Below are 15,801 nucleotides of genomic sequence, written 5' to 3' on the forward strand. Positions count from 1 at the left end.
GATTGCTGTGTCTGGAGTGGGCTTTCTGTATTCTTGTGGTCTGAGGTTCCTTTTTATTGTGGAGGTTTCACCCAGTGGGTGGGGTTGGACAATTGGTTTGTCAAGGTTTCCTGGTTAGGGAAGCTTGTGTCAGCATTCTGGTGCATGGAATTGCATTTCTTCTCTCTGGAGTGCAATGGAGTGTCCAGTAATGAGTTTTGCAATGGGTCTATGTGTTAGGTGTGACTTTGGACAGCCTGTATGTTGACACTCAGGTCTATGTTCCTGCGTTGCTAAAGAATTTACGTGGTATGTCTTGTACTGGAGCTTATTGGCTCTTGGGTGGTGGTTGCTTTTGGTGTAGGTATGGAGGCTTTTGGATGGTCTCTTATTCCTTAATGTTCTGTGTAGTCAGGAGTTTTCTGGTTTTCTCAGGATTTGGGCTTAAGTCTCCTGCCTCTGGATTTCAGTTTTATTCTTCCAATAGTCTCAAGCCTTCTCCAACTATACAGCACTGATAATAAAACTTCTAGGTTAATGGTGAAAAGATTCTCCACCATGAGAGACAACCAGAGAGGTTCAGAGTTACATGAAGAATAGGAGAGGGAGGAAGGAGATAGAGGTGAGCAAGAGGAGAAAAAGGGGACTCAAGAGGAGAGAGACAGATGTACGCAGTTATCTGTTCCCAAAGTGTTCTCCGTAGCCCAGACACCCACAAAGATTCACAGAGTTGGATTGGGAAGAGAAAGGGAAAGGAGGAAATAGAGGTGTTCTGAAGTAGAAAACAGAGAGTCAAAAGTGGGAGAGTAATCACCACACTCCTGAATAGAAATGGGAACTGAATATTGGATTCTTAAATGTCCAAAATTTATATCACATACTGAAAAACAAAGATTAAAAATCTAGTGTAGAGGTTAGACTCTTTGAAATACAATATTTAAAGACAAAAACAAAAACACACAAAAAAATTTAGAAATGTATATGAAGTTTGGTTTAAAAATAGGGTTTCTCTCTCTCTTTTTTTTGGCAAGGTTATAGTGAAATAAAAATGAAAATTAAGGAATGATAGAGGATTATTAGAGGACTTTAAAAGGAAATAGGAGAGAAAAACAAGAAAAAGAAAAAAAAATTTTTTCCCTAATTAAAAAAATCTTAAAAATATATGAAAATGGAAGTTGAAGAGTAATGGGGGAGTAATAGGGAATTTTAAAAGAAAATAAAGGAGAAAAAATAAAAAAGAAAAAAAAAGGAAAGAAAAAAAATTTTTTTTAATTAAAAAATATATATACATATATATCTAGGAATTTCTCTGGAGTTGTTGCTGTCAGTGTAGGTTCAGGTCAATTTCAGATAGCTCCTCTTTCCAGCTTACACTTCTCGATATCTGTAGGCCCCTTCCGGTGTAGTCGGTGTTACCTTCAGGGATTTTAATCTGTTGCACCGGTCCTTTCTGAAGCGGTTCCCTTTGTTTATTTGGCTTCTGTTTGCTGTCTCTTCGGTGTCTAATTTCCGCCCTGACACAGGCGGGCGGAGGTGATCTCTTATTTAGGTTTGCTAGTTCAGTTCAGTCCTGCTACGGGGAGGGCGGGGCGCTGCAGACAGATACCGCTCTGTGTGGATAGCACTCACCGTGTTCCGGCCACACTGGGCTTGCCCAGCTCACGGGTGTCTGTGCTTTCGCCATCTACACTGCTCAGGCTCCCGGCTGCTCTATATGGAGCGGGCCCTGCATTGAGTGCGGTTCCAGTTTTCGGGTACTCCACAAAAGCACGGATTCGGTTGCGCCTGCGTTTTGTGCCTTCCCCAGCCTGAGCGGTTCAAGCAGCCAGAGGCTTGGGCGCACTCTCCCCGGGTGCAGCGCGCCTTTTCCCTCCGCGTCGAGAGGCCCAGGCAGCCAGAAGCTTGGGTGCACTCTCCCCGGGTGCAGCGCGCCTTTTCCCTCAGCGGCAAGCGGCTCTGGCAGCCAGAGGCTTGGGCGCAATCTCCCCGGGTACTGCGCGCTTTTTCCCTCCGCGGCGCCAGCGCGCGCCACCAGTCGGGTCTCAGGAAGTCTTTAGACAGGAACCGGGGGCCTGTTTGCAGTGTGGGAGGGGGTGGCTTCTCAGGGGCTGAGTTTGCCCTTTTCCCCTACCCCCTGCCTCCTACCTCCAGCGGGGCTGGGCCGGCTCTTCTCTGGAGTTTCTCAGTCCCTTTGTTTTACGAACCGCCGGCAGTGTGTTCGGGCCAGTTAATTTTGACCCTTGCTATCCCACAGTTTAAAAAAGCTCCCTCCGATTGCTCTCAGGGTCTTCGGGCCGGTCCTTACCCTAAGCAATGCCGCCCGCTCTTCTCCATTCTGTCCCCGCTTGTTGCTGGCGGGTACGGGCGTCTGGGGTACTTTTCTGCTGGGAGTTGCTTTTAGGCACGTAATCTGTGGGCCTTGTTTAATTTTTCCTCCCAGTTAGATTGCCGAAAACTTCCCCCAGTCCCACCAATGCGAGGGTTTCCTGGTGATTGGAAACTTCTATTACGACTCCCTTCCCAGGACGGGTCTCCGTCCGTAGCTCTTTTGACTCCCTTTTTATCTTTTATATTTTGTCCTACATCCCTTCAAAGACAATGGGCTGCTTTTCTGGGCGCCTGATGTCCTCTGCTAGCGATCAGAAGTTGTTTTGTGAAATTTGCTCAGCATTCAAATGTTCTTTCGATGAATTTGTAGGGGAGAAAGTGGTCTCCCCGTCTTATTCCTCCGCCATCTTGGCTCCTCCCTTCGAGCCCTGTGTTTAGAGCAGAGAATGTGTGCATTTTGTTATGGTGTTTTTATTTTTTATTTATTTTTAAATTTATTTTAATTGGAGGCTAATTACTTTACAATATTGTAGTGGTTTTTGCCAAACATCGACATGAATCAGCCACAGGTGCACATGTGTTCCCCATCCAGAATCCCCTTCCCACCTCCCTCTGCATCCCATTCCCCAGGGTCATCCAGTGCACCAGCCCTGAGCACCCTGTCTCATGCATCAAAGCTGGACTGGGATCTGCTTCACATATAATAATATGCACGTTTGTTTCAACGCTACCCTCTCAAATCATCCCACCCTCGCCTTCTCCCACAGAATCCAAAGACTGTTCTTTACATCTGTGTTTCTTTTGCTGTCTCCCATATAGGGTCATCGTTACCATCTTTCTAAATTCCATATATATGCGTTAGTATACTATATTGGTGTTTTTCTTTCTGACTTAACTTCACTCTGTATAATAGGCTTCAGTTTCATCCACCTCATTAGAACTGATTCAAATGAATTCTTTTTAATGGCTGAGTAATATTCCATTGTGTATATGTACCACAGCTTTCTTATCCATTCTTCTGCCAATGGACATCTAGGTTGCTTCCATGTCATGGCTATGATAAACAGTGCTGCAGTGAACATTGGAGTACACATATCTCTTTCAATTCTGGTTTCCTCAGTGTGTATTCCCAGCAGTGGGGTTGCCGGGTCCTATGGCAGTTCTATTTCCAGTGTTTTAAGGAATCTCCACACTGTTCTCCATAGCTGCTGTACTAGTTTGCATTCCCACCAACAGTGTAGGGGGCTCCTTTTTCTCTGCACCCTCTCCAGCATTTATTGTTTGTAGTCTTTTTGATAGCAGCCATTCTGACTGGTGTGAGATGGTACCTCATTGTGGTTTTGATTTACATTTCCCTGATAATGAGTGATATTGAGCATCTTTTCATATGTTTGTTAGCCATCTGTATGTCTTCTTTGAAGAAATGTCTGTTTAGTTCTTTGACCATTTTTTGATTGGGTCGTTTATTTTTCTGGAATTGAGCTGCAGGAGCTGCTTGTATATTTTTGAGATTAATTCTTTGTCAGTTGCTTCGTGTGCTACTATTTTCTCCCATTCTGAAGGCTGTCTTTTCACCTTGCTTATAGTGTCCTTTGTTGTGCAAAAGCTTTTAAGTTTAATTAGGTCCCACTTGTTTATTTTTGCTTTTATTTCCATTACTCTGGGAGGTGGGTCATAGAGGTTCCTGCTGTGATTTATGTCAGAGAGTGTTTTGCCTATGTTTTCCTCAAGTTTTTTTAGAAAATGTCTCAGAACCAAATATAAATCATAGTAATAGTAAATGCTTATCAGAAAATCTTATTTTACTTTTACCTTTTTTGTTGGAACTGTTGATTATTTAAAGAAATGTTAGCATATTACTTTCAAAAGAGACACTTTACAAATGACTTTATCAATGTCTTTTAATAGCTGGAAGACACTCTGTGGACAGGATTAACAGATTCGCATATCCAAATGCCGATGGCAATTACTGCAGAGAATCTTGCTGTAAAACATCAAATAAGCAGAGAAGATTGTGACAGATACGCCCTGCAGTCACAGCAGAGATGGAAAGCTGGTCAGTGAAAGTGGTTATTACAGATATCTTTAGGAGGAAAACTAGGAAAGGTTTTTATCCTTTTAGATTATAAAGGCCATACAATAATATTGTTTAAAATGATACCTTTTGAAACTCATATTTTTTGTTATTATTTATTTGTTTTTAATGCTTAAATATTGAATGTTCTGTTAATGATTGCAAATTAATTGGAAGTTTCTCTTTTGAAGTATGTGAATGCTCCTTAAAGTAGTGTGGATAATTCATCCTATCTGGACACTTGAACTTTGCCCCAAACGGGTCAGTAGAAGACTCTGAGGGCTATGATACACTCCGCTGGAGGTGCTGGCTCTGAGGCAGCTGGGGCAGAGGATGTGGTGCCTCAAGAGGCGTCTCATACTCACAAGAAGGGGATGCTATGTTTGGGGAAGACTCATTGGGGGTCTCTTTATGAGTTCCCTCTCCCATTCCTAATTGAGAATCATTGCACCTGCCTCAGAGACCCAGAACTAGCCCAAGGCCTCAGCTGTGGTGCCCTGTGTAACACTGCACACTGCTGGTGAGCCAGTCCAAAATGGGCAAAATGACAGCTGTTCTTTTATCAGTATTTGTTAGTCCTCTGAAAGAGTTTTGAAAACTAAACTATTATAAATGAGCAGACACTCTTAATTAGGGGATATTAAATAAGTGAAATAGTGAGGATAAAGTTCATTTTAGTATTTCAGAGGGATAAATGGAATGGAGCTGATCCAAGTCATACTGTTTTTAGTTACACATTTAAGTGGAAGGGTATTGGTCTAAGGTCAAGAGTTAGCCTGTTTCTAGTTTTGCCATGGACATATTTTCTGACTTTAATCATTTATTTACCAAGTATTTATTCACTGTGCTAATAATAGAGGTAAAAATATTTGCCTTCCCTTTTTCTCTAACAGAATTGTTGTGAAAAAAAAAAATAAAGGAAGTGTTAGCCTGTTATGAAATGGCATCAACTTTAAGGTGGTATTATTTCTAACTTGGGCTTCCCAGGTAACTCAGTGGTAAAGAGTCACCTGCCAGTGCAGGAGACATGAGTTCAATCCCTGGGTTGGGAACATCCCCTGAAGGAGGAAATGGCAACCCACTCCAGTATTCTTGCCTGGAAAATCCTTGGATAGAGGAGCCTGGAGGGCTGCAGTTCATGGGGTTGCAAAGAGTCAGACACTACTGAGTGACTGAGCATGCATGCATTCCTGACTTACTCTATTTCTGAAGCTTTAGATTAACTGTTGTCCACTCCAGTCAATGGGATTGGAAGCAGATAAGCTGTTTTACTTAGAACTGTGTCAGTAATAGGGCATATAATTTCTTCACATTGCTTGTCATTAAATTTCATTGATAGATGACTTGGTGACATAGACAACTTGGTAACCTTTTTTCTTATTGTGATAAAAACAGTTAACATGAGATCTATCCTCTTAGTAAAATTTTAAGTGTACAATACATTCCTGTAGACTATCAGTATTAATACAACTTGGTAACTTTTTCAACTATTTTGTATCTCACCCAGAGAAGTTAAAAAAGGGCATTAAATCCATTTGATGCCATTACATCTGTAGGTAGCAGGCAAACACTAATAATCTAGCACTACCTTATAAAAAATATTGTAGTTAAAAAAAAAAGTCAAAATTGTAATATTACATAATGTATCTGCATGGGTAACAGTATATTAAATCCTCCAATAGACAAGGTAAGTAATGTAAGTAATAAAAGCTTATATTAAAGTAGACTGAGAGGAAAGGACAGAACAGAAATTAAATTGAAGGATATATTTGATTTCATTTTTCTAGTTTATGTTCTTTTTTTCTTCCCATTCTTATGAATAGTCTTTCTACTCTTTTAGCTAATGATGCTGGCAACTTTAATAATGAGATGGCACCAGTTGAGGTGAAGACAAAGAAAGGAAAACAGACAATGCAAGTAGATGAACATCCTCGGCCCCAAACAACCATGGAGCAGTTAAATAAACTTCCTCCAGTGTTCAAGAAAGAAGGAACCGTTACTGCAGGGAATGCGTCGGTAGGTAGCACCCGGGCCTACCTTGAACCCTTCTTGATGTGTTCACTGCAAACTGATCAGGCAATATCTTTTATATGCCTTTCATGCTGATCTTCAGTTACTTAGCCTAAGCTAGTGGTATTCATATTCTGTTAATTTGGGTTTTCATACTCCAAAATAAATTAGGGGGCCCTTATGTAATACTCTGCCAATTTCTTAGTCTTTTCAGAATGTTAGAAGGAAATCTACCTGTTTTTTTTTTTTTTTTAACTTTTTATTTTGTACTGGGCTATAACCAACTAGCAAACAATGTTGAGGTGGTTTCAGGTGAGCAGCAAAGGGACTCAGCCCTACATACACATGTATCCATTCTCCCCCAAACTCCCCTCCCATCCAGGTTGCCACCTAACATTGAGCTGAGTTCCATGTGCTGTCCAGTGAAATCTACCTGGTTTATTATTTTACTTTTTCTTCCTCATGTATGCACCTCATCAGATTTCTTCTTAAATCTACCCACATCTGGATATAAGCTTTTCCTTTACATTCGTTCCTGTTTCCATTAGTGAGGTTGTATTCTGTGCCTGAGACAGTCTCTTTAATACAGCAGTTTATCACTAGTGCTACAAATCACTAGTGCTACTTGTTGTGTCCAGATTATGGGGCTGCTTCCTATATGTTGCCATAATCCTAATAGCACTCCATTAGCTCAAAGCTTGATTAACTATATTCTTTTACCCTCTAGTTAATCATCTGTGTTTGTTTCCAAGGGGGTTTCCGATGGTGCTGGAGCTGTTATCATAGCGAGTGAAGATGCTGTTAAAAAACATAACTTCACACCACTGGCAAGAATTGTGGGCTATTTTGTGTCTGGATGTGATCCCACTATCATGGGTATTGGTAAGTTTGCAGTGATACAAGTTGGTTCTGTTATGTTTCTGGAGGTAAATCGTCTTTGGCATTCAGATTCCTGAAACAGTAGCCACATCAAGGTCACTTTTGGAGAAAAGGAAATTGGTCATCAGTCATTTAAACAACCCATCTTTATGAAAATCTATGCCTGGCACAATGGGAAGACCAAAACCATGTAAACTCCTTGTGGGCAGTAATTGTGTCATGTTGTCCATTTAAGATATATAAAATTAACACACAGTAAACAACAGAGAAGCATTACTGACAAGTTAATGACAAGACAGACAAAAATGGGAGATGGGAAAGATCATGGGATGAGGTAGAGAATATACGGACCTCACTGGGTGTTTTACACATAATTTTACATGCAGCTCATTTAATCTTCCCACAACCCTACTAAGTGAGATTTTGTGAATAGAAAAACTGAGGCTTGGGGGGATGGTCTTGTAAAGTTCAAAAGCAGTAAGTGATGAAATGGGGATGTGAATCCAAGTCTCTTATCCCAGTGCTCTTTTCCCTCTTTTGCCTCAGGAAGTCAAAGAAATAATGCACCTGGCCTATTTATGACTTAATAGGAAAATGAAAAATTCTAAACAATGCATCTCAATTGACAAAATACTAGCAGGAGAAAATTTGAAACTCCTTACAAATATGTATAGTCTTGGTTCCAAAAATATGAATTAGAAGGAAAACAAAAAACTTTGCTGGGTATACTCCTAGGAACTGTAGATAATGCTGAATTTTAGTAGTTCCTGCATCATCCTCTGGGGAGACAGGGAGCCAATTATGTGCCTCACAAAAATAAAATTGGCTTTGATCTATCCCACCTATACCTTCATACCCCAAGAAAAAGCCTGCCCTAGGTTATAGATTGAGATTTTCGATGAGCCAAAGATTTTCCTATATACTTAGTTAGGCATTTTTTGACTAACTAAATTGGTTTTTGAAGTAGGTCCTAAGATTAAAAGGGAGATCACCTGTTTCCAGCCTGCCTTCTCAGAAATCCTTCAGTGTAAGCCTCTAGGTGCTACCCAGATAAAAATCACTTATGTTGATTTGGAACTAAATTAATACCAGCCATGTTCGTTGCCATGTCCTTGAGAGATTTATCTCTGTACAGAATTCCTCAGAAAGAAAGCTGGCATGTCCATACCTTGTCATTTTTCACTGTGTTGTAAATTATGTCAACCAGAACTGCAAGCTTTGCAACCATCTGTTAAAAGTCATTTGTTTTTTTCTTTATTATGGTTTTAAAACCTTACTTTCAGCTACCTACTGTCAGCAAAGTACAACTTTTGTCTTAGAAATGAAAGGTAGCTTTAAAAATTAAACATCTGTGTATTGGTATGGCATTTATCATTTTGTTATTTATGGCAGTAGTTCCCAGCCCCAAATGATGATCAAAATCTAACCATAACCCCAGTCCACCTCAAGATTTTGTTTCGTCTAGTAGGTCCAGGTAGAACCTCGGAATATGGGGTTTTTCCATTGTATAGCTGGTTTTGATGATCAACTGTATTTATTTGATATAGGTAAGTAGTTATTTTGCAGTTTTCAGTTAAACCTCTCTTAAGAGTTTCTGATACATTGACATGGTCAGTGAACAAGAAAGTTTAGTTTTTCTTCCGTCTATTCTTGGGCCTGAATATTTGCCCTGTAGTATATAATAAATGCCATTGTGGAAGAATTCTGTTTTTCCTCAGGATTGGGACAGAGCTGTGTCCCATACCATAAGATGTCCTCCCCCTCACCTAAATAGCTCAGCTCTCAGGTGTAGTATGGGGCCAAACAAGGTAACTGCATGAAGTGCACCAGCTGAATAAATAAGGGAGAGTAGATTATTGAGTATCTGGTGGAGATTGATTCATCAACCCAAATTCTAAGAATAGTTGTTCTCCAGTTATGCAGTTATTCAACATATAGCAATGCTTAACCCTGCCCAGTAGGTACAGATCCAGAGAAAGGTGGAAAGCCAGGAATTGAGGAGCGCAATTAATGGCTCCAAGGAAGGACACAGTTATGGAGAAGCAGTGCTCCCTGGAACTCCCCATGAGTGGCAGTGGTAGAGGGTAGGTAGGTGGAACTTTGAGCCTGTTTGACTGGGACAGCTCTAGCTTTACCTGTTATTGGGCTTCATTTGTAGCAAGATATGCTTTAGAAGAAACAGGTTAAAACCAGCTCAAAGCACTTTGGATGAGAAGCTTATCGCTACCAAAGGTACCCAAGGTTACACAGCTATTAGTGGTAGGAACCATTACTAGAAATAAAGTGTCCTTTTCCCAGCAAAACTACTATACCTTCCTAAGGCCCAGTAAATATCAAAGTGATAGGGAAACAGTCCTTTAAAAATTAGCTTGTAGCCTAGCATATTGTTACAATTGACTATAACAATTCTAAGTTAATACTAACGCATTTAGTCATGCTGACTATGATTATGAAGGCAGGGATGTGTGAAGAATGGTTTTACATCCTCAGCTTTTATTGTGTGTAGCTTTCACACCTGTGGGTACTGCATCCCCTGACCATGCTGAATAATCAACGCTCTGCTATTGTCTGTCCATCCATTTTCATGTCTTAAAGATACAAAGAGAATCTAGAATTAGATACTGTATTAAATCAGTAGCCCATATAGAACTGATGCTTTAAATCAAAAAGTGTTTATTGGTAGCCCTACCCATTAACAGATAATTGTCCAAGAAACTTTTTAACTAGGTGACCAAATTATTATATTTAGATTGTGTTATGCTTTTCTTGTGAAGACCAATTTCCCATTTTACCTTACAAATGTTTGTGAAGCTTGTTATAAGATGTTTGACTATTTGAATTCAACAAAACATCTCATATTTCTCTTTTTAGATGTTTATGGAAGTTTTATTCTCTAAGGGAAGATAGAGAAGTAGATAATCCTCTTTAGCCAGATTTTTTATATTTTGGAAAGAAATATCAATTTACTTAAAATTATGAGCAATATTAAAAATAAGCTCTAATACCTTGGCCACCTGATGTGAAGAGCTGACTCAGTGGAAAAGACCCTGATGCTGGGAAAGATTGAGGGCAGAAGGAGAAGGGAGCAGCAGAAGATGAGATGGTTAGATAGCATTACCAACTCAATGGACATGAATTTGAGCAAACTCCAGGAAATAATGAAGGATGGAGAAGCCTGGCGTGCTACAGTCCATGGGATCACAAAGAGTCAGACACGACTTAACGAGTGAACAACAAAATTGAACTGTCATTAGTGATCATCAGAAATCTGGGACTTAGAGTTTATTTCCAAAGTTTTTTAAGGTGGATTTGCATTTCTTCAATGAGAGTTATGTTTTATTTCAAACCTCTTCCTCCTGTTGGAGTTACAAATATGTCCTTCTTTTAGCTATCTTTTCCCTGAAGTGCCTGGTAGCTCTTTATCTTGCTGTGCCCATATGGAGATACCAGTGCTATTTCTTGCCTTTTGTCCAAAATGGGCCTGAAAATTCAGAGTGTAGCCACAGTCACTTCTCTACTGGGAATGTATATGATTTGTATTCCAGGAGAGTACTCAGTTTGCCTTGGCATTTGGTATTAAGAACCATCTATACATGGGAATTCCCTGGCAGTCCAGTAGTTAGGACTTGGTGCTTTCGCCACTGTGGCCTGGTTTTGATCCCTGTTTAGGGAACTTAGATCCCTGTGCCAGTTGCACAGAGCAGCCAAAAGTTTTTTTAAAAACTAAAGTTAAAAAAAATAAAATATATTTTAACAAACCATCTATACAAAACCTCACTCCTTTGGCTGTTTGAACTCTTAAAGTCATTTATGGTGGAATTTTTCATGTTAAGTCTCTCATCTACAATTTGCATAAATGGCTCTTCATCCTTGTCCCATTTTCTGTTTCTTACTGTCATATCATTTAATATTGTGTGCTGTCAGGGTAGCAAGATTTTTAGTAACTCTCACATTATTTCCTCCTTACTTATCTATTTAGTAAAGAAGGAGAAATTTGATATTTACAAGATGAAATTGGTTTTTGTTCTTATATAGGTCCTGTCCCTGCTATCAGTGGGGCACTGAAGAAAACAGGGCTGAGTCTTAAGGATATGGATTTGGTGGAAGTAAGTGTTCTACATTTTTCACAACATGGAATAAACCATCAACTTCTATAGCATAGATGGCTTTAGTTTGATTTTATAGGTCTTTTTGTTTTAGTACCTTTAAACTTTCCAAATGATGTGAATCTAAACAAGTATTACTTTCATTGTATGCCTGTGTTGACATATAATCAGGCCCTACTTTATTAAAATGCTTTGTTTATATTTGAATAATTCAAAGAGCCTTTCTTCCTCTACTAAAGTATAATTCTTGGGTACTTTTTTATGACCTTGTAAGATTCTGCTATTAATACATTTTAGACTCTTAATGTGCCTATTGAACTGAATTGAATGTTAGTTAAGGTGGATGAGAAATAAATAACTAACTTTATTTTATGGATTAAAGTGGAAAAATACAGGTAAAAAAAAAAATTGACCTAATAGAAAAACAATAATCTAATCCCAAATCTAAGTTTCTTACACTTCTGCCAAGTCAACAGTCACCCCCACCCCCAACCCCAAAACTTACGCTTGGCTTTTACACCACAGTTGTGGGTTGATTTGGAATGCATCTGTCATAATTTTTTTCATTGGAAACTTAGATTTATTGCGAGAGTGATTTCTTTAACGTTAGTTTAGAACAAAAGCATCTTAAATATTTAGTACAATTAAAAGAAAGGATTAAGAACATGCTTAAAGACAGATTATATACATTCAGTATTTGGGAAGTATTTGAACATTTTAGGTAATTAAGCTGCTTAATTACCATATTTGCATTAGCAAATAAGTACCACTGAATTTCTGACTTCAGATTTCACACTTAAACCTCTTGAAATGTGTCATCTTTGTAGAGATGTTTATCAGCATTTATAGATGTGTAAATACTCAAGGACATACCGCTCCATACCCTGATGTGATTGTCTTTGAGACTTTGATGATCATGAGGTAGTTTTTCCTGGGTTCAAAAGCCTAGTTTCACAACATACTCTAGGTCACTCAGTACCTCATGACTACATAAAATGGAAAAATAAATGTTGGGTCTAAGGACAAGTAAAGCACCATCTCTGGAGAGCATAAAATATAGTAGGAAAGAACACAAGGGTGGCTTTTTATCCCAGTCCTGGAAAAGCTGCCTTTTTAAAAATCAGTATCCTTCTCTATAAAATTCCCTGCTGAGATCATATGAAAATATAATTCTGTATACAGGAAATAAGGTAATGCTCCTAGCCAGCCTTGTTAAGTGTAATTCAACAGCATGACACTTTTTAGTTCTGGCCATGTTTCAACATGGTAACTATTCCTCTCAGGTGTCTGGCTCTGAAGGTTTATTCTTTATTGTCTGTCAGTTTCTTCTTGGAAGTATGGCTAGTAATATGGGTTAGTAGTAATAATAAGAGCAACTATTTATTGAATATTTGCTTGTGTCAGATGATACACTAAACACTAATACCCATGATTTCATTTAACATTAACAATAACTCTTAGACAACAGTCACATTTTACCAGTGAAGAAAGTTGAGTGTCAAGAGAATTTAAAGAACATGCACACAGCCAAGATTTGAACTATCTATCTGGCTCTAGAACCTATGGGTTTTCTATAGTACTCCGTTGCTTCTAGTCCAGGATCCATGTATAATATCACTGAGGATTCCTTTAAGGCAGAGGTCCCCAGCCTCCAGGATCTAATATTGAATGATCTTTGGTGGAGCTGATGTAATAATACTAGAAGTAAAGTGCACAATAAATGGTAATGCACTTGAATCATCCCAAAACCATCCCCACCCCCAACTCCATTCCATGAAACTGGTCCCTGGTGCCGAAAAGTTTGGGGACCGCTGCTCTAAGGGATGCGTTAACACTTAAAAAGTATCACTTAGTAAATACATTCATTTTCAGACCTGTTATCTTTATGAAGAATGATTGAAGATAAAGTAACCTTGCAACGTAATTTAAGTAGGGAAAAAAACAGGAAAGTTAGCCATCGATAGGACTGGACAATTCTCAGTTAAAAATAAGTTTGTGAATAAGGATTTTTATTAAGTGTTTTGATTGTTTTAAAGGTGAATGAAGCTTTTGCTCCTCAGTATTTGGCAGTTGAAAAGAGTTTGAATCTTGACCCAAGTAAGACCAATGTGAATGGAGGGGCCATTGCTTTGGGTCACCCATTAGCAGGATCTGGGTCAAGAATTACTGCACACCTGGTTCATGAATTAAGGTACGTGCTAGAAACTGTTGCTTTTCAGATTTGCTGATTTTTGTATAAATGCATGAACTTAGGTTTCTGCAGAACAATCCAGCACTTTGCATTCTTCCTCACAGCCCCGTGCCCTGCCTTTCTCCCAGCGGTTTGAGCACCCCTTTTTCACAGACCTTACTGATGACTCGGTTGATTTGTTGGTGCCTCTGCTCCTGTGACACTTGCTCTTCCCCACATGTGCAGTGCAGCCACTCGGCACGTGTTCACTGAGGGCCCAGTGTCCGTGTGGCCCCGTCCCTGGTGCGGGCGCACAGCAGGGAGTCCATAATGAGGCCCTGCATCTCAGGGCACTTGCATACTAGTGCTAGTTACCAGGAGTAAGACACAATTATTTCAGAAAACAAATGCTGATCAAGATGCTGTCATTTAAGAAATCTAAGCAAACTGACAATTGGGGTCTAAGTTTTTCCTTCACTGTTTCAGGGTTCCAGGAGGAGCCTTCCCTGCATTTGATACGTTGTGGTTTTAACAGAAGAGCTTCTCCTTCTGTACTGTGTTTTCTGGACCATTTTGTTCTGTTAATAGAAAAATTGCAAACAAAATCAAATATGCAAGGCTTGAAAATCACTCTGGCTCCCTGTGACATCAGGGTAAATAGGACTCCTGTTTCACTTAATAATTGGGTTGAAATGAGTGATTGATTGCACAAAAAATAATTCCTGGATGGTTTCTCAAGGTCATTCTATCAGGACTGAAGAATTAGAGTGGATGGTACTTTAAAGGAGTCTTAATTTTTATGAAAGGGACATGAAATGGTTCTAAACTATCTGACCTTTCATACAGACAAACTTCAGTAATTATACTTATTCTAAGGTCCGTAAAAATCTAAAACAGATAAACCAAGGAGGCTGAATATTAATATTTACTCCGTCTTCTTCAACTTCCAGCCCATCCCAATTACCTCCTGTTTTATGTTTGTTTCTGCCTCTATCTTCTGTGTTACTACACTTGTTAAAATAATGCTCAGCTCTCCAAATTCTTTCTCCTCTTTTCCCCAGTATTGAGGACTGGAGGAAACATTGAGCTGATGAGCTGAACGAGAATGAATATTGCAAATGTGACCATTATAAATTCTACTTAATTGATTATCTAATTCCGTACATTCTTTATTCAAATAGTTTTCAGCCACTGCTTTCTTTCTCAGGCGTCGGGGTGGAAAATACGCTGTAGGATCAGCCTGCATTGGAGGTGGCCAAGGAATTGCGGTCATCATTGAGAACACAGCCTGAAGAGACCAGGCAGCCTGCCCTGGTCCATGCTCACATGACTTGACCAGGCCACAGTAAACCAGGTGACCTTCAGAGCAGATGCCAAACCAGCCATGCTCTGCACTGAGAGTGACTGGGTTTGGGCAAGGGATGGTGAAGCAAAGACCCATTTATCATAAACAAGAGCCCATGCCAGAATAGATACTCTCAAATTTGTACCACATATGCAGCATTTCTGAACTGAAATCCAACTAGCATAGGCTTTAAAGGGAATTGTATTCTTGCCAAATAACCATCATTTATGCCTTAAATAATATGATTGCAGGGAAATTGAATAAATACTGCCTTAACTTCAGCTAATCCTTTCCTGTCATTTCTTGTATTTTTCTAAAGTTTTAATTGAGATGAAATACATAGAACATAAAATTTACCATCTTAATCATTTTTAAGCATACAGTTCAGTGGCATTAAATACATTCACATCGTTGTGTGGCCATCACTACCATCCATCCATCTCCAGAGCTCTTTTCATCTTGTAGAACCGGAACTCCACAACCCGCTAAACAATAGCTCCCCGTTCCGTCCTCTCTCCAGCCCTTGGCAACCGCCATTCTGTTTGTTGTCCCTGTGAATTTGACTCCAATAGGTACCTCATATAAGTGGGGCTTAGTCGCTCAGTCATGTCCCCACTCTTGGCGACCCCATGGACTGTGGCCCACCAGGCTCCTTTTGTGCCTGGCTTATTGCACTTAGTGTAATGTTCTCAAGAATCATGCACGTTGTAGCATGTATCAGAATTTTCTTCTGTTTCAAGGCTGAATAATATTCCATTATATAATATTCTGTTATACTACATTTTGTTTTTTCTCTCATCCATTGATGGGAGGTGGATTGCTGCCACCTCTTGAAAGTGAAAGTGAAAATTGCTCACTTGTGTCTGGACTCCATGGCCTATACAGTCCATAGAATTCTCCAGGTCAGAAT

At 39.5% G+C, this 15,801-nt stretch overlaps 1 protein-coding gene across 2 annotated transcripts in view; it reads left to right on the forward strand.

Annotated features, from left to right (window-relative positions):
- The window catches only part of ACAA2 (acetyl-CoA acyltransferase 2), a 40,351-nt gene extending 25,179 nt beyond the window's left edge, over positions 1-15,172 (forward strand). The window contains exons 5-11 of one of the 2 annotated variants that reach the window (XR_011482698.1): positions 4,216-4,363; positions 6,222-6,397; positions 7,144-7,273; positions 11,306-11,376; positions 13,413-13,567; positions 14,033-14,199; positions 14,754-14,863. Coding sequence is in view for 1 of the 2 variants with exons in the window: in XM_020882877.2 (XP_020738536.1) it covers positions 4,216-4,363; positions 6,222-6,397; positions 7,144-7,273; positions 11,306-11,376; positions 13,413-13,567; positions 14,754-14,838 (765 nt within the window). In the remaining variant the exon portion in view is untranslated. Of the gene's footprint in view, positions 1-4,215; positions 4,364-6,221; positions 6,398-7,143; positions 7,274-11,305; positions 11,377-13,412; positions 13,568-14,032; positions 14,200-14,753 lie in introns of both variants that reach the window. The other variant, XM_020882877.2, reaches the window with a different exon arrangement.
- Positions 15,173-15,801: the final 629 nt, after the last annotated feature.

Source organism: Odocoileus virginianus, chromosome 22 (genome assembly GCF_023699985.2).
Source record: "Odocoileus virginianus isolate 20LAN1187 ecotype Illinois chromosome 22, Ovbor_1.2, whole genome shotgun sequence".
NCBI lineage: Eukaryota > Metazoa > Chordata > Mammalia > Artiodactyla > Cervidae > Odocoileus > Odocoileus virginianus.